This window comes from Pongo abelii, chromosome 1 (genome assembly GCF_028885655.2).
Source record: "Pongo abelii isolate AG06213 chromosome 1, NHGRI_mPonAbe1-v2.0_pri, whole genome shotgun sequence".
Classification (NCBI taxonomy): Eukaryota; Metazoa; Chordata; class Mammalia; order Primates; family Hominidae; genus Pongo; species Pongo abelii.
Window position 1 is genome coordinate 121251763 of NC_071985.2, and position 18518 is coordinate 121270280.

General features: G+C 40.3%; 1 protein-coding gene across 3 annotated transcripts; it reads right to left on the reverse strand.

Annotated features, from left to right (window-relative positions):
- Positions 1-486: 486 nt before the first annotated feature.
- C1H1orf162 (chromosome 1 C1orf162 homolog) lies at positions 487-18482 on the reverse strand. 3 transcript variants are annotated; one of them, XM_009246370.4, is made up of 7 exons: positions 10641-18482; positions 4937-5012; positions 2947-2994; positions 2138-2207; positions 1572-1666; positions 1225-1274; positions 487-1017 (listed from the first exon to the last, which is right to left on the reverse strand). In XM_009246370.4, exons 3-7 carry the CDS (start codon positions 2981-2983, stop codon positions 877-879), a joined length of 393 nt encoding a protein of 130 aa, XP_009244645.1. In that variant the 5' UTR covers positions 2984-2994; positions 4937-5012; positions 10641-18482; the 3' UTR covers positions 487-876. The 3 variants fall into 3 exon arrangements, with proteins under 3 accessions (XP_009244645.1, XP_054385553.1, XP_024087865.1); XM_054529578.2 differs by lacking the exon at positions 4937-5012; XM_024232097.2 differs by lacking the exons at positions 1572-1666; positions 4937-5012; positions 10641-18482 and having other exon boundaries at positions 1225-1349; positions 2947-2991.
- Positions 18483-18518: the final 36 nt, after the last annotated feature.

The window sequence follows — 18518 nt, forward strand, 5'->3', positions numbered from 1 at the left end:
GGGATTTTTATATGTGATTATTCATTGGGATTTTGGGGGAATTAATGTTTAGATTAATCTTTATCTTTGCTTCTCATATAATATTGTTATGCATACCTCTTATGCTATAGGATGGAGGTAGAAATCTCCATTTGCATAGTGCTTTATACAGTAGGGAGCTTGTGTTTGTGTAGAGCTCTTGGATGTATAGAATGCTTATGTATAAGATATTTCATTTAATCTTCACACTAAATATTAGTGGTAAGTGTTATCTCTGTTTTCAAGATGAAAGACTTAAGGCTTGAAAAGTTTAACAAGTTTGCCTAAATGAATGCCGCTAGTTAGTGGCAGAGTTTAGTACCTGCACCCCAGTCAAATCTGAGCTTATTTCCAAGTGCCATCACCTTTGGTGGTGTTTTTGGCTGTGAATGAGCTCCAGACTTTTAATCTTGACCTCTGGAGAAGGTGGCAGGAACAGACAAACAAATAATAAAGATGGAGGCAGCACTGTGGGGGGGTTTGACTTTATTTGAAATTCTTGGTAGATTGTTTATTTGGTTGACTCCTCCCAAGTTGATTCATGATGCTGGGTGAATACTCTGTGCACTGAGCTCTGTACCACACACTTTGGAAGGGTCCAAGGAAGGCAGTCTATGCCCCCAAGGGGCTCACAGGCTGTCAGTTCAAGCGGGTGGGCCATCAATCTTTTCTCTGTCCAGGAAAAGACTGACCATTGGTCTCCAAAGCTGTGGATAGCATTGCCAGATCACATCTAAACAACTCCAACTGCAGTTTCACACAGGTGGTGGTCCAAAATTTGTAAAAAAGGGAAAGTGATGTGTGAAGATAGGGCTGAGATGAGAGGAAATGGATTCAAGCCTCATTGGAAAAGCCGGGTTAGTTTGTTACTTTAATTTGAGCATAGACAATGGGGTCAAAGTCTGCAGAATGGTTCTCAGCCAAGTGATTGCTCTTTTCTTCTGAGAGTTTGAAAGTCGTGCTGGCATAGGTAAGTGATTCCCCTGGGATGGATGAAAGCTGCAGAGGGAGAAAAAGGAGGAATGAGTGAGTTCAGTTTGGAGCAAAAGGTTGCTCTTTACAAGCAACCTGAGCACTTTGGTCGAAGAATCACTTGCCCAGTGTCTGGAAATCAATACCACCATTCTAGTAGATAATGATGAGTATGGAGGGTAATTCCAGTGACGGTAGCCCTTCGCTGTCCCCAAAACAGTGTGGTCATCTTACCTTGGCCGGAGGATCTGAGTGAGGATCCGGGGCCCGGGGCTTGGAGTGACCTGCCATGGTGCCAGAAAGAAGAGGGACCCATCTCAGCAATGGGCCTGGGGAAATGGGGAGCCTCTCCCTTCGATCTTGGGTAAAGGGTGGGGTAGGGAGGAGGTGTTGGCAGGTGGGTGGGAGGCAGGGCAGAAGAAAAATGAAGGGATTTGAGTCTTCAGTCTGCAGACAGGGTGGGCTAAGCAGGTTTTATCACACTGCACCCTCCCCTACCTCCTGCTGTTACTCACTCATAGCTAATTCTAGTATCAATGGCAGAGAGAGAAGGGCTGTCCTATCCCTTGGAGACCACTTACATTTTCTGTAGCTCTTTATGATGAGGAAGATAAAGGCTATCAGCAGCAGTGTCAGTAGAACCCCAGCACAAAAGGCAAGGATTAAATGTTTTTTGCTGTTTTGGCAAAGAAAGGCAGAGGATGAACTGTTGGGCTTTTGAAGGCCTTTCCTAAAGAGTGAAACCTTTCCTGCCTATGGATGGACTCCTGAAATGGTTTTCACACTGATTAATGAAATTTCACCCAGTGGTTTTCAGCTTTTGCTTTTGAGTCTCACATCCATTTGAGGCCTCAGAGGCAGAGGAAGCTGTGGCCTCTTCCTCTCCCCTCCCTCAACCCACACAATGTTCATAATTCCCCACCCAGCAAATTTTACCTATAAGCTTAGGGGATCCATGGATCTCTTGAAGCTTAGGGGATGTCAAATTAAGAGCCATACTCCTGAGATCACAAACTGACTTTGTTCTTTTACTATTTCTAGTCCTTTCTCCCCAGTCTCCCTGCCCAAGTTCCCAAGCCAAGACTGTCAACACAACATCAAATCCCATGTGGTACAAGATGAAACAGATGGGAGAATGCTCATTTACTTGTGGTGGTTAGAGAGACAGGGTGCAGGGCTAGTTGTTGGGGCTGCTGTGGAGAGAGTGCCTTGTCTTTCTACAAGAAAACACAAAAGGAATTAGTGTATCTGTCACTTTTCATGATACCCTTCCAGCTTAAGTGTCCCCAGGTGCCCCATTCTACCCAAGCAACCAGTGGAAATTAAGGATGGGGCTGCAACTCTTACAAAAATGAGAGTACATTGTTTTTTAGATTCCAAGTACTTTTAAATGAAAATTAGAACTTAAAAATCAACTACATACATGAAATACAAGCCTAGTGTCCCTTTGATAAAAAAAAAAAAAAAAAAATCTCATGTGTTGCCCTCCTCAAAGATTTTAATAGGAACTCCTGAAGAGATATGCTCCCTCTAGCTTAAGGAAAGCATCTCCCAGCTAGGGAGAAACAACAAATGCTTCCCAAAGTCCTTGGGGAATTTGACCTTGAAACTGTTGCCCTTTTATGTTTGCTCTTTTTGCAGAGCAGCTATTAACAGTGCCTAGCCAAAAACAGCCACAGTGGTTTTCCCAATGCCTACACCACAAATAGGGGAGCAGGACCCACCCAGTTTGATATCGAGCAGAGACACCCTTTACTCAGATTTGGAGGGCCAGGCAGGTCTCTGTGGTTCCCCCTTTCACCCCTCCTGGCATTAGATTCTGTGTCCTGGTAAAATTGGATTATTCCAACTTCAGAAATGCACTAGCTAGTGCCTTTCCATTATAGCCCTTCAGCACAATTTCTAGTTATTTTAACTCAGTCGTGAGGCAGGTAATTATTCCTGTCGTAAACTCACCAGTGTTGGGTTTAGATGTGGAGCCACTTCCTCCCATGCTGTCATCCCCTGAGAATAAAACAAAGTATCTCTTAGAAAGCCTGGAAGGGAGAGCCAGCTTAAGGGCCAGCTCTGAGACTGTGATTGTCATATAAGAGTAGTAACAATGAGGCAATTTGTGGGTGTTCTAGTGCCATCAGTGGTCAACAATTCTTGTGTTGTTTCTGCAGCTCAGCAGCCAGCCTTCAGGTTTGCAGGTCCAGAAATTTGATCTTATCAGGGCACCAAGAAATGACTGATTTCTCCAGAACTGATTCCCACCAACCAACTCACAGGAGACTGATGTATATAAGCCAAAATAACATAAGGTACATGTTGGTGCAGTCAGTGAATTTTGCCTATCAGGGGAACACATAAGAATGCCAATGAAAATCATAAATTTGCTTGGTAAGCACTGAACTGAAATAAGTATGAGAGAAGATGAATGGATGATTTTTATATTGACTGCCAACTGGGTGTGATGTATCAATCTTACTCTTCCCTGGCATTGCTACATAAACTTTGACAAACTTGCTCTTGGAGACCCTTACTCTAGACCTCATTAAACGCTTCTAATCTGTTCAGGTATTATCTTCTCAAGTTTGCCAATATTCTTGTTTAGGCTTTATGTCAAAATATAAAATATCTAAAGGCAGAAAAGTGAAATCACCCAAACTCCTACTACTCATTAATATTTTTAGTGTCTTTCCTTTTAGTCAGACTTCCATGCATTTTTTAAAAAGCTAGTTGAGATATTTCTTTTTATAAGGGGTTATATCTTCCTTTTATGCTCAGCATTTTACCATACACATTCTTCTATGTCACTAAAAACTTTTTATAACATTTTTAATGGTGATGGGTCTTTCCATTATAGCTACGTACTATAACTTGCTTAATGAATTCCCCACTTACTGATAGAATTGTTTCCATTTTTATTTAAATCAATAACAATGAAACATATTTTTGTGCATAAAACATTGTATGCACCCCTGATTTTTTTTTTTAGGAAGCCAAAATTTTACTTCATATTTAGGCAAACTCATGGGAAAATGTTTTGGCTTTGTTATTTCTTCTACATTTTAAGGTCATTTCTTTAAACAAATGTCATCAATTATTTATTGTTGTATTGTTCAGCTCTCAAAAGTTAACTTCCAAGTCCTTGGACCTGTGGGAGGGTTGGGAGAAGGACACCTCATCTCCCTGTACCTGTTACAATAGCAGCAACAGCAACATTACCAAGTACCTTACAATTCACCAAACATTTTTAGATAATGCAATGTCGGATAAGAAAGGGGCCAACGGGAAAATGTGGTGAGGAATCTGAGCCATCCATGAGAATAGAAAGCCCACAGTCCGCAGCAGAATTGGCAGTGGCAATTTTTCTCACACTTTTTGCTCCTTTTCTAACTTGTAAGTCAATGGTGCTCTTTGCAGACCATCATAAAATATTGAAATATATGCTGGTGCTAAACAGAATATGAGCTTACACTAGGCTTTGCCACTGGAGAGGTGGAAGAAGATAGGATCATAGGTTTCTGTAAAATCCTGAAATTCACAGTAGCAGTTCCGAATTTACAAAAAGTTACCATAGCCGCTGTGAAAACGTTAGGCCACCCCACCCTAACTTTCACATAAATGGACAAAATCATCGCACAATACCACAGGGAAATAGCTACTCGCAAATCCAGGCCAAGAAAAGCAGGAAATACATTTCCCTTTCAGCACAACCCAAACATTTGGCAGAAGCATAAATTAAAATAGAAGCGGTGCTATATATACTTTTTCACGTTTCATCCAGCACTGCAGAATCTTACTGATTGCGTAAAATCCATCAACTTAATAGAACCATTCAAATACAACTCTTCCCGCACCAAAGAAAACAAGTGATAGAAACCACTAACAATTAGACGACACTTTCTTTTGGTTAGTGATTATTTAATCTAGATTAAAAGCATGTGGTAAATGCATTTACCTTTCAAGAAAAGGTCCGGTCATAGCACGACGCAATTGTCTAAGACCGAGCATTTCACTTGCTTCCGTTACTGCTCCTATGTTTCAGAAATGACGAAATAAAGATTACTGCCCCTGCCACTGCCAGCATCACGTTGTGTGTGGCAAAAATCTTGCTAAACTCAAGGGTAGACTTCCTCTTTGAGGTCAACATTATGATTTATTTAATTTTTTGAGACGGAGTCTCGCTCTGTGGCCCAGGCTGGAGTGCAGTGGCGCTATCTCGGCTCACTGCAAGCTCCGCTTCCCGGGTTCACGCCATTCTCCTGCCTCAGCTTCCCGAGTAGCTGGGACTACAGGCGCCCGCTACCACGCCCGGCTAATTTTTTGTATTTTGTTTAGTAGAGACGGGGTTTCACCGTGTTAGCCAGGATGGTCTTGATCTCCTGACCTCGTGAACCGCCCGCCTCGGCCTCCCAAAGTGCTGGGATTACAGGCCTGAGCCACCGCGCCCGGCCCAACATTATGATTTTTTAATCTTTCTTTTGTACCTTTTCTTTGTGTCTGACACATGAATGCCAGAAACATAAGGAAGTAAGACAGGTTTCTTGCTAATTAAATATTTATTAAGTGTTTACTTTAACCACTGTGCCAGATTTACTGTGGAGGTCGCATCAGTATGACATTATCATTGTCATCAAAAACCTTATAATCTCATCTATTCTAACCAGGGAGATGAGGCTGATAATGAAAAATGAAGAGCAAACAGTGCTAAGAGTTAAGTACTAGCTGTGCAGACTTCAAATGTGTTGAGTGTTAAGATCCCTTCAAAGGGAAGGCGAATCATTTCTTTATAAATATTTATTTGTAAAATAATATTAATAAATATACTCATTAAGTAAATGCTATAGGCCATACAGTGAGCTGGTGTTATAGGTTTGTTTTTTTTTTTTCTTTTTCTTTTTTTTTTTTTGAGGCAGAATTTCATGCTTGTTGCCCAGGCTGGAGTGCAATGTTGCAACCTTGGCTCACTGCAACCTCCACCTCCTGGGCTCAAGCAATTCTCCTGCCTCAGCCTCCCAAGTAGCTGGGATTACAGGCATGCGCCACCATGCCCGGCTAATTTTGTAGTTTTAGTAGAGATGGGTTTCATCATGTTGGTCAGGATGGTCTTGAACTCCTGACCTCCGGTGATCCGCCTGCCTTGGCCTCCCAAAGTGCTGGAATTACAGACGTGAGCCACTGTGCCCGACCAGGTTATATAGGTTTAATAACTGACCAGGTTATTACAGGTTTTTCAGAGAACAAGGCAGAAAAGTTCCTTGCCTCACAGACTCTACCACCTAATTGAGAAGAGAAATGAAAAACAAGTAAATGATAAGTCAATGACACATTGTATTAAGGGCCTTGAGGGAAAAAAAACAGAGTGCTAGCTAGACAGAATACACTGGGAGAATGTCTTTAGAGAAGATGGAGGACTGGGGAAGGCTTCTCTAAGGAGTGGACATTTCCACTTAGAGAACTCGAGGATGAGAAGGAGCTAGCCAGGCATAGAGTCTGGGGAAGAGGTTTCCAGGTGGAGAGAAGAGTAACTCACAGCTGGCAGAGCTGGAGAAATCAGGCAAGGAAGTATTCAGGTAAACCTTGAGCACGGATGGCTTTGGATGGATGGAGGGAGAAAGGGCTGTGGGAGGGGTGCCCTAGGCCCAGGGTTGGTTGCTGAAATTCAAGTGATGTATTTCTGGGATATTAGCACAGTTCAAGAGTGGAACATTTTGGCTGGGTGTGGTGGTTGACGCCTGTAATCCAGCACTTTGGGGGGCTGAGGCAGGAGGATCCTTTGCGCTCAGGAGTTTGAGGCTACAGTGAGTCACGATCATGCCATTGCACTTTAGCCTGAGTGACAGAGTGCTTAAATAAATAAATAAATAAATAAATAGGGAGGGGCATTTAGAGAGGGTGGGAGAAGAAAAATAGCTGACTTAGATGGATTGCAGCCAGATGGTGGAGAGCTTTAAATCCAAGCAAGATATATTTGAAATATTTAAAAAATAAACACTAAATATTTTTGACTGAGATATAACATGATAAACATAGCCTTTATGACAGATTGTACCATATCATATAAGATAAATTGTGGGTAGAGACAAAGAAGCTAGACGGTATGGTGATATTCTGGGTATTGTGTAGGAAGGGTGTAGGCTGAAACCACAGGGATCATAAAATTGGAGGACATATAACTTGGGACCTGGATATGGGGAATAAAACAGTAGGATGAGTCAATGATTACTTCAAGTTTTTGAATCTCAGTTGCTGAGATAATTCATTTCTTCATTCACTTACTCCAAAACATTTATTGAACATTTACTATGTGCTGTGTACCATTCTAAACTTCAAGGATATTATGACGAGCATGAGGGGCTGCCTTCATGGAACTTTCAGACTAGTAAAGGAGGCCCTCACCACACAAAGAAATGGTAAATTGTGATTGTTAAGTGTGCTGTGAAGGATCAGAACCCTGTGCCATGGATGCCTACAACAGAGGAGAAGAGGACCAGGGAAGACTTCCTAGAGCCAAAAAAATAACAAAATGACCCAACACTTAAGCTGAAATATGAAACGTGAGTTGCAGTTCCACTAGACCAAGAGGAAGGGAAAGTTCAGAGGGAATAGAACATTTAAAAATCCTGTGCCAGAAGGAAGGTAGGAAGTTGAAGGGCAAAAAAAAAAAAAAAAAAAAAAAAAAAAAAAAGACTAGTTTGACAAAAGCTGAAAGACGAAGTATGTGAGGTGGCACTGGGTTGTGGGCAGAGGGTGTAGCATGATGAGGATGAGGTTGAATAGGCAGGAAGGGGCCAGTCCGTCACAACTTTTGTCTTTAAGAGAAGTGGGTTTATCTGTACTAAAGATATTTAAGCAAGGGTGACATGATCAGGTTTGCATTACGGAACAATCAATAAAACTGGAGCAAACAGATTGGAAGTTAGCCAGAACAGATATGAATAGACCAGTTGAGAGATTACTGCAGTGATGCAGTTGAGGAGGGTAATAGTAATGTGGACTAGGATGGTAGCAGTAGAGATGAAGAGATATATATGGATTTGGGAGATATTTAGGAAGGTGGCAGCAAAAACAAGGGGAGATAAAAGATCAGACAATGATCAAAGACACAACCAAAGGGCAAGAAGGAGGAAGAGGAGCCACAGAAGGAAACAGCGGTATTTCAAGACTTAGAGGGAGGATTAACTAATTAATCAGACATTTACTTAGCACCTACCCAAACACCCTGTCAAGCTCTGGAGGTTCAATAATGAGTAAGACAATAGTTCTTGACTTGTGGGATCTGTCTGTTGTAGAGAGACAGATATCTTCATTCATCTACAAAAGCATGTTCCAGACTGGCCAGTCACATAAATAAGCATAATGAAATATTGTAGATGTGAGACATCCGTACAGGATAGAGTGAGATGCAATGAACAAAGGGGTCAGGCTACACGATAAGGAGGGAGGATAGGTGTCAAGAAAAGCCTCATAGAGGAGACAATGTTTGAGTTGCACCTTGAAAGATGAATAATTTTCTAGGCAGACCGAGGGAGGAAGTGTGTTCCAGGTAGAGGGACAGGGTAAACAAGGGCATGCTTTGGCACGATGGTTGAGTTTAGGGAAATGCAAGTATTTCACCATAGGTGGTGCTATGGGGAATGAGGATAGGATAAGGGTGGGTAATGGAAGAGGAAAGGCTGGAGAGGATAGATAAAACCAGGTAATGGCGGGCCCTAAACATATTTTACCCATATAGGCAATGGAAAGACTGCTGAAGAGGACTAACACAAGCACATTTGGGTTTAGGCAACAGAGTGTAGGGGGGACTGGTGAGGTGCCAGACAGTGGGTGAAGAATCCTTTGGTGTTGCAGAGTTCCAAGTGAGAAACTAGGATGATCTGAATAGAGGCAATGGCCATGGGGAAGAAGTAGAGCAGATAGGTGATAAGTCTAGTCATTTATTAGGTGTGAGAGGAAAGTAAGAGAGAGAGGGGAGGTGGCGATAACTACGTTTCCTGCGTTGTATCCATCAACTAACGTTGAAAATATAAAATAAAGTGTTATAGGATTGGGAAAAAATAATGAGTTTAATTTTGGACACATTGGGTTTGGGGTACCTGTGGAACATTTAGGTAAAGATGTTGAGAGAGCAGTTGGATGCACAGATCTGGGGCTCACAAAAGAGATCTAGATTTGTGTGGTAGACAGTACTAGTTCTCACCGATAACCAGTTCTCCTCTCCTTCTTGTGTGGAGCCTCCCTTGTGGTTGGGTAATGTCATGTGACAAGTTCTGGCCAATGGGTAGTGAATGAAGTGATGCATGTCTCATTTAGCCAAAGCATTTAATTGCTGATGCAAAACCTGCTCTGACCCCCTCCCACAACAATGGAAATTTTATGATGGGAAGGTGAAGGTGAGAGTTCTAACCCTGGATCATTGAGTCAACATATGGAGGACAGTTTCTCTGGGGAGTCACTTGGACCCGCAGTACACTCTATATGAGCAAAAAGTAAACTTTTCCATATTAAGCTACTGAGATTTTGGGTAGATCTTTTCTTTTCTTCTTCTTCTTTTTTTTTTTTTTTAAGACAGGTCTTACTATGTTGCCCAAGCTGGTCTTGAACTCCTGAGCTCAAGCTATCCTCTCACTTCAGCCTCCCTAATAGCTGGGATCATTGCACCTGATACGTGCAATGTCACACACCTATGATCCCAGCTATTGTCTCATCTCACTTAACCTAATCTATCTTTCCAAACACAATTTGAGGTACAGATTAGGAAGTCACCAGCATACTCATGATAGTAGAAGCCATGGGAATGGATAAGGTAATCCATGTACAGTATGTATTACAGAATGAGAATAAAATTCCTAGGATAGAACTCTGAGGAGCACCAAGATTTAAGAGGGAGGCAGAAAAAGTAGAGTCAGCTAAGGAAATTGAGAAGAAATGGTGACAGCAGAAATAGCATAAACATATGTGATTAGGAGCCAGAGGAGGAAAGAAAGGAAGGAAAAGCTGTGGCCACCTGTACCAAATGCTGCTGAAAAAGAGAGGCCAATTAACATGAGGACTGGAAAGAGTTGACTGGATTTGGCAATTAAGAGATCATAATCTCTTTTGCTTAAGTAGCTTGGGGTTTGGTAGTAGTAGGAAATTTACCTTCAATGGGCTGATGAGTAATGGAAATTCCCAGGCGTATAGCAGATTAGGTATGTAAGGAAATCCTCTTGTTAAAAAACATAACACTTGTTGGATAAAATATTTTAAACACCATAATTTAGAAGCACATGGCTAAAGTAGATGTGGGAAATCCTCAAAGAAATAAGAAAGTTGAATGAGACCCGAAATGGGTGTTTGCTCTGGATATAGCTACCAATTTTTGGTGACCTGAAGGTTGGGTTTAAAGGCCATGTTTGCAAGGTTAGGAAACCAAGTCTAGAGCCTGCACAAAGGTGGCGATTTGGATTGTACCCTCTGAAAAGGGACCCCTGGTGGGTGAATGAGGAAAAAAAATCCATGCCACAGATGGAGGTGGTGGAGACCTTTGCTGTATTAGTTTTCTATTGTTGCCTAACATATCACACATTTAGAGGCTTAAAACAATACACATTTATCTTATAGTTTCTATGGGTTAAAAGCTTGGACATGTTTTATCAAGGTTCTCTGCTTCAGGGTCTCACCAGGCTGTAATCCAGGTATTGGCTGGGGTTGTGTTCTTATCAGAGGCTTGACTAGGAGAAGATATACTTCCAAATTCCCTCTGGTTGTTGGATGAACTCATTTCCTTGTGACTTATATGACTGAGGGCCCTGGCTTCTCACTGGTTGTCAGCTGGAGTCTGTTTGCAGGTCCAAGAGGCTGTCTACAGTTCCCTGCTTTGTGGTTCTCTCCACAGGCAGTTCACAACATGGCAGTTTGAATGCCATGGAAGAGTCTCTCTAGCCTGTTAAGACAAAGTTGTATATAACGTAATGTCATGATGGAAGTGACAGCCTGTCACCTTTGCCATATTCTATTGATTAGATGCAAGTCACAGATTCCACCCACATTCAGGGGAGGGAGGATTATACTTGGGGTAACACAAGGGAGCAGAGATCATGGGGCACTGTAGAATTCTGCCTGTCATACTTGCTTATCTCAAGCTTGGCTCTGGATAGAAGGGGACAAAAAGAAAAACAAAACAAAATACCTTTTCCTTGGACATTCCTAACCACAAACCTAACTTTAGGAGGTTTTAGGCCAGACTTTGTACTGTCTGTGGACCTCAAAATTCCAAGTTTAAATTGGTTGTTTAAGTTGGACACTGGGAGAAGAAAATGCAAGTTATCTGTAGAAGAATGCCTCTTCGACCAGGTGTCAAAGACTTCCACAGACCCATTTCCAATAAATATGAGCTAACAACAAGACAAATCACAAAAACACAAAAAGTAATCAAGCCATCATGAAAGAGACAGCAGAAATAACAAACCACAAATGTTAGACACAGAGACCTGCAAAGGCTGTAAGTACAAGAATGATCAGATCCAAAATAAAAGTATGCTTAATATTTTTAAGTAAATAAAGTGGATATTGAAAGTGTAATGATGGAACAAAAAAGTACTAAAATAATCAGGCAAATTTGAAAAGAAATAAGTAGAATGTAAAGATATTAAACCTATCATTGAAATTAGAAATTGCTGTGTTTGATGTGTCCCCTTCAAAATTCATGTTGAAACTTAATCCGCATTATGATGGTTTTGAGAGGGAAAGCCTTTTGGTAGATGATTAAGTCATGAGGACCTTGCCCCCTGAATGGATTTAGCATCCTTACAAAACGGCTCAAGGTTGAAAAGAGTTCTCTCTTGCCCTTCTGTCCCTTCTGCCATGTGAGGACACAGTATGCCTTCCCACCAGAAGGTACAGAAGCAAGGTGCCATCTCAGAAGCAGAGAGCAGTCCTCACCAGATACCAATCTGGCTGCCACCTTGATCTTGGACTTTCCAGCCCCCAGCATTGTGAAAAATTAATTGTATTTTCTTTATAAATTATCCAGTCTCAGGTACTCTGTCATAGAAGCATAAATGGACTAAGATAGAAATTCAATAGTGGGGATAAATAACAAGTTTAAAACATTTGAAGGGAAAAACAGTAGACTAGAAACATAACACAGGCAACAAGATAAAACATAAAAGAGAGATTAAAATATTAAAATTTCTAGAGTGATCATTATAACAGAAATAGAGTAACTCAAACTATTAGAGAAAAAAACAATTGGAATTAAATTAGTCAATCCAAAACAATGAATAGCAAAAACCAGAATAGGCTACAAAACAGAAAATATAAAATATCTTAGTGGGAATGAATCAGAATAGAACAGTAATTGCTAATTACAATAAATGAAAATGGACTATACTCTTTAAAGTCAAAGATTGCCAGATTGAATAAAAAATCTGCTATATGCTGTTTGAAAATATGTATCTAGAACTTAAACAGCCATAGAGGTTGAAAGAAGGATGAAAAGTTACACCAGGAAAATGTTAACAAGATAGCTGGTATATTCATATCAGGCAAAATATACCTTAATGTAGACACTATTAGTTAAAAAAAGAGATCATCATTACATACTGATAAAAGCTTAACTCAGTGAGAGGAGATAACAATTCTAAACTTATTTGCTTCTAGTTACCTAAACTATAAATTTATAAAGTAAAATTGACAGAACTATAAAAAAAGCCCCAAAACAAACAAACAAAAAAAACAAACTTAACAGATCCGCTGCCAAATTAGGAAATTTAGTTTACATTTCTCAGTATTTGGTAGATTAAGCAGACAAATGTTGTAAGTATATAAATTTGTGTAACACAGTCAGTAAGATTAATAAACATATATAAAACCCTGCATATGTTATCTGGAGAGTACAGATTTCTTTCAAGAACACCTAAAACATTAAAAATTGAACACACTGGAAGCCAGGGGCAGGTAAACTTTTTCTGTGAAGGGCAGATAGTAAATATTTTGGGCTTTGTGGAGCATATGGTCTCTGTTGCTAGTACTCAGCTCTGTCAACATGATAACAAAGAAGCCACAGACAATATGTAAATGAATGAGTGTAGCTATGTTCTAATAAAACTTTATTTATGGACACTAAAATTTGAATTTTGTATAATTTTTATGTATAATATTTAAAATGTAAAAATCATGCTTAGCTTCCAGGCTGTACAAAACTAGGTGGCAGGCCAGATTTAGCTCACAGGTTATAGTTTGCTGACACCTGTTTTAGGCTGAAAGTGACTCTCAATCATTTCAAGTTGATATCATACGGACCACATTCTCTGACCAGCCCGTAATTAAGTTAGAAATCAACAATAAAAAGAACTGAAAGAACAAATATGTTTAGAAATTTCAAAAACATACTTTTAAGTAAATCATAGGTCAAAAAAATCATAATTGAAATTGGCCCTTTCTCACCAGTCTCCTTTGCCTGCTTGATTTCCTCCATCCAATCTGGCTGAGACAGCCCTCTCTTCTTACTCCATACAATTTTCCTATGTTACCTTAGCCATTCCCTGGACTTACTGTCTATATGCTAATGATGCCCTACTTTGTTTTTTTGGCCATTACTTTTACCAGATCTGAAGCTCATTTCCTCATGTTGCCATAGAACCATCTAATTGTCAACTTATATTCAACAATAAAACTGAATGCAGTAGCTTCCCCCTTAAAACCTGCTTCTTCTCCTCTATTTTGTATCTTAATTAACAGTACCACACAGCCAGAACCCTACGAGGCAATTTACATGCTTTCCTCAATCTCACATCCTCCTCTCCTCCTATCTACAAGCAAGCTTTGTTAATTCAAACTCTAAAATCTTATGGCAAGTCTCTTCTTTCTCATTATGGCCATTCTCTCCCAAGCCATATCAGGTCCTCCTTAGACTACTCTGATAGCTTCCTAGATGCTCCCACCACCTACTCTTACTATTTTCTACAGTCTTACAGGGGTCAAACGGTTGTAAAAAGAAAACGCAACAAAACATAAAGACAATTATGTAGCACAGACTGTATGTGGCCCTCAGAGTCTGACCCATTACAATCTGGCCCTAAAGAGGAAAAGTTTGCTGGTAACTCTTTTAATACATTATCCATACTTACCTTGCATAAAGTCTCTTAAAAAAACACAACTGGCTTTCCATTATTAAAAAAAAAAAAAACATAGAATTCTTTAATATGGTCAAAAAGGCCATAAACGTGCATAATCTGGATGATCCACTTCTCCAGCATTATCTCTCACACCCTCCCTTTCCCTCTCTGTGCTCCATTCATTCATTTCTAGAATTGTTTTTCAAGGTGCCATGTTCTTTCCTATCTCAGGCGCTTTGCACAAGGTATTAATATTCCCTCTGTTTGATGATCTCTCTTTTCTACAGATACCAATTTAAATATTACTTGCTCCAGAAGGCCTTTCATAATCTCCTACACTAGATTAAGTTTACTTATATATGCACCTACCACCCTACAGTTTTAACAATGGCAACCCTTATACTAGTCTATGTCTACATTGCTAGACTGTAAAGTCTGTGGAGATGAGATGACATATTGTCTTATCTTAATTTCTAGCAGTAAGCATGACACATGGTATTTTTTTTTTTATAAATGATTGTTGAATGAGCTTCCTGTTCCCCCAGTGAAAAACTTCATTCTTTCAAGGTCTATCTTTATCTTTCTAGTTTCAATGGAAGATGTTTACCTTCTGTTAATTCCTGTCATCTGAATATTATTCTCTCACTTAGGGATATTACTATGTGTATCTTCCTTCACTGTTTTCTTTTCATCCTCTTCTTCCATTGACTTTTTCTTCATTCAAGCCTCTTATCTTAAAACAACATTCCCCTGAGCCAACCTTTGGTTCCCTCTAGTTACTGGGGTGAGAAATGTTCTGGAAATTATTCTATATTTAAGTCAATTTCTTCATTGCTGTTCAATCCTTTTAACCCCATGTAATCTTCTTCTGTCCCTACCATTCAACCAAACTACTGTAAGGGCATCAAAGACCTCTAAGCTCTTAGCTCTAATTGGCACTTTCAGTCCTTCTCTTAATCTCCCTAAAAAATTGGTTACTATTGACTCTTCTTAGATGAAACTCTCCACTCTCTCAATTTTACGACACTACTCCCCCCTGGTTTTCGTCCAATGACTGGCCATTCCCACTTTTGCAGAATTCTTTTTTCTCTGCCATGCCTCAAACATTGATGAGTTTTCATGGCTGTATACTTAGCCCTATTCTTTCCTTTCCTGAAGCACAGTTTCCCCTGTATTACAAATCAGTGAATAGTACCTCCCTTTTCTATTCTCTCAAGCAAGAATCCTGACTCAACCTGATTCTTTCCTTCTTCCGTATTCTCCTCAGCCAGGTCCTACAAATGTTGCCTTTAATATTTCTCGTCAATTCTTTCCATCTGTACTGCCAAGGCCTTTGGTTAAGGCCTTCAATGTCGGTTAGCCAGAATGATCCAACAGCCTAACTAGTCTTGCCTCTCCAAACCACCCTCTGTCGCTAGTGATTTTTCTGAAACAAAAATCTAGTCATCATTCCTATTGCTTAAAACTTTTGGGAGGCTGCCCTCTGTCATCACAAAATCCAACTTCTAAGCACATCATTTAAGAACACTAATATAGGCCAGGTGCTGTGGCTCACGCCTGTAATCCCAGAACTTTAGGAGGCTAAAGCCAGCAGATTGCTTGAGCCTAGGAGTTTGAGACAAGCCTGTGCAACATGGTGAGACCCAGTCTCTACCAAAAGCCCCACAAAAATTAGATGGGCGTGGTGGTGCATGCCTGTAGTCCCAGCTACTCAGGAGGCTAAGGTGGGAGGATCACTTGAGCCCAGGAGGCGGAGACTACAGTGAGCCGAGATTGCACCACTGCACACTCTGGCCTGGGTGACAGAGCCAGACCCTGTCTCAAAACAAAAACAAAAACAAAAAAACCCAAAAAACCCTTTGGGAAGCCGAGGCGGGCAGATCACGAGGTCAGGTGATTGAGACCATCCTGGCAAACATGATGAAACCCCGTCTCTACTAAAAATACAAAAAATTAGCCGGGCATGGTGGCAGGTGCCTGTAGTCCCAGCTACTTGGGAGGCTGAGGCAGGAGAATGGCGTGAACCCGGGAGGCGGAGCTTGCAGTGAGCAGAGATCGCACCACTGCACTCCAGCTTGGGCAACAGAGTGAGACTCCGTCTCAAAGAAAAAAAAAAAACCAACCAAAAAAACCCATTAATATAATTTATTAAATATTTATATTTCACTCAAACTTGAGAGTTTTTAAAATGTCACACTCCCCTACATCTATGCTGTTCCATCTTCCTGGACTCTATGTAATCCCTGAGACACCCTCTTGGCTAACTTCCAAATGCCAGCTCAGACACCATTTGTTTTCGAATCTGTCACTTTCCCTCTCTCTCTGTTTTACTTGATCTCCTGGGGCTGAAATCTTTAAGCATTATTCATTCAGGTTAACAATTATTGACAGGATAGTTATTGTGGTGGTTTGTAATGTCAGCTTGGTTAGGCAGAACTACATTTTCCAGAATTATCTTCCCTCAATGTTCTGGTTAGGGTAAGCCACAAGTCTTGAGCAAAATTTGGAGGATGAATGTGAAGCAGCAGCTGTTTTATAGCTCATACATGTTGTGTTAGCTCACAAGCTGCAGCTGGACAACTTCCCATCCTTTCCCTGGATCACTCTTGTTTCTCTAACCAGGTTTCTCTAAACCACATGTTTGTGTTGGATAGGGGGTTATACAGGACAACCACTATCAAGGCCAGAGATGATAAAAACTGACATGGGTTTGTCTGTGCTTGTTATTTCCACTTGTTCTTAACTGCCTCCCATTTTACATCCATCTTCCCTTAACTGACTGTGGTGTGGACTCTAAGCTCCAGCATCAGAAAGAACACTAACAGCTTTACAGATTGTTTAGCTCCCACAACAGCGTAGTCAAATTCCTTATATATAAACATATATTCTGCTTCTCTGACTGAACCTTGACCTGGATGATGTATATTAGGGAAACAAGAGGCTGGTGAGACTACCTAAAATGGTGCTTGCCACACTGAGAGCACCCTGTGCTCAAGTTTGTATTATCACATATTCTTGCTGTCTTCCTAGTAGATATTTAACTCTGAGTTAAGGACTTTTATCTCTGTATGATCACTGCATTATGTTGCTTAGCACAAACTAGGTGTTTTATAATTTTTTGTTTAATCAATTTGAAATAACTGCTGATCCAATCAAATTATCTTTAAGTAACAAAGATATCAATATTAGATTAGTACATTAGCTACCAATATTGACTCAAATGATTATTACATAAAATCTTAGGAAGTCAAGAAAATAGCAATTACCCATGATAAATATTTTCAAGTATTTCCTATTACGTAATTTGCCATTTGAATACAAATAAATCCTTGTACAAGCATGGAGAATCAAATGCAGATAAACCTATGAAGGGAAGAATTTTCTAATTTATCTACAGGATTTTTCTTCAATTTAAAAAAAGATTGTAAGATACACATAAAATTTACCATTTTTAAGTGTACCATTTAAGAACAGTATTAAATACATCCTTAATGTGCCACCATCACCACTATCCAGCTCCATAACTCATCCTGTAAAACTGCATAACGTCCTCAAGGTTCATTCATGCTGTAGCCAGTGTCAGAATTTTCTTCCTTGAAGTGGAATAATATTCCATTGCATGGATATACTACATTTTGCTTACCCATTCATCTACTGATGGCCAATTAGGCTGCTTCTATGTTTTAGCTATTGTGAATAATGGCTGCTATCACCATGGAACACAAGTATCTCTTCAAGACCCTGCTTTTAATTTTTTTGAGTATATATGTTGACTGGGATTGCTGGATCATGGTATTTCCATTTTAATTTTATGAGGAATCACCACACTTTTCCATAATGGCTGTACCATTTCATATTTCTACGAACAGTGCACAAGTGTTCCAATTTCTCCACATCCTTGCCAACACTTGTTATTTTCTATGTTCCTGATAGATGTCTGCTGGATTTTTTTTTTTTTTCCTAGATGGAGTCGAGGTCTGTTGCCCAGGCTGGAGTGCAGTGGCGTGATCTTGGCTCACTGCAACCTTTGCCTCCTGGGTTCAAGCAATTCTCCTGCCTCAGCCTCCTGAGTCGCTGGGATTACAGGCGCCTGCCACCATGCCCGGCTAACCTTTTGTATTTTTAGTAGAGATAGGGTTTCACTGTGTTGGCCAGGCTGGTTTCAAACTCCTGACCTCAAATGATCCGCCTGTCTTGGCCTCCCAAAGTGCAGGGATTACAGGTGTAAGCCATTGTGCCTGGCCTGCTGGATGGATTCTTAAGAGTGATTTTATGACACACTGAGTCCATAATATTTTCTATAGGCATACTACTAAAATAAAGTCAATGATATGAATTGATATATAATACTCCATTTAGTTATTTTAAGAGTACTAGAAAGCTTTACATATCTTATAACCTATCAGCCAGAAATAGTTCACCACTGAATGGTCTCATAAA

What these genes read in the sequence shown, in the direction of transcription:
- C1H1orf162 (XM_054529578.2), bottom strand. Translation starts at nt 2,983, where the DNA reads ATGGGAGGAAGTGGCTCCACATCTAAACCCAACACTG. An exon ending in TGTCTCTCTAACCACCACAA is followed by an intron (nt 1,667 to 2,137) that starts GTAAATGAGCAT and finishes TTGCCAAAACAG; the next exon opens with CAAAAAACATTTAATCCTTG. An exon ending in CATAAAGAGCTACAGAAAAT is followed by an intron (nt 1,275 to 1,571) that starts GTAAGTGGTCTC and finishes GCACCATGGCAG; the next exon opens with GTCACTCCAAGCCCCGGGCC.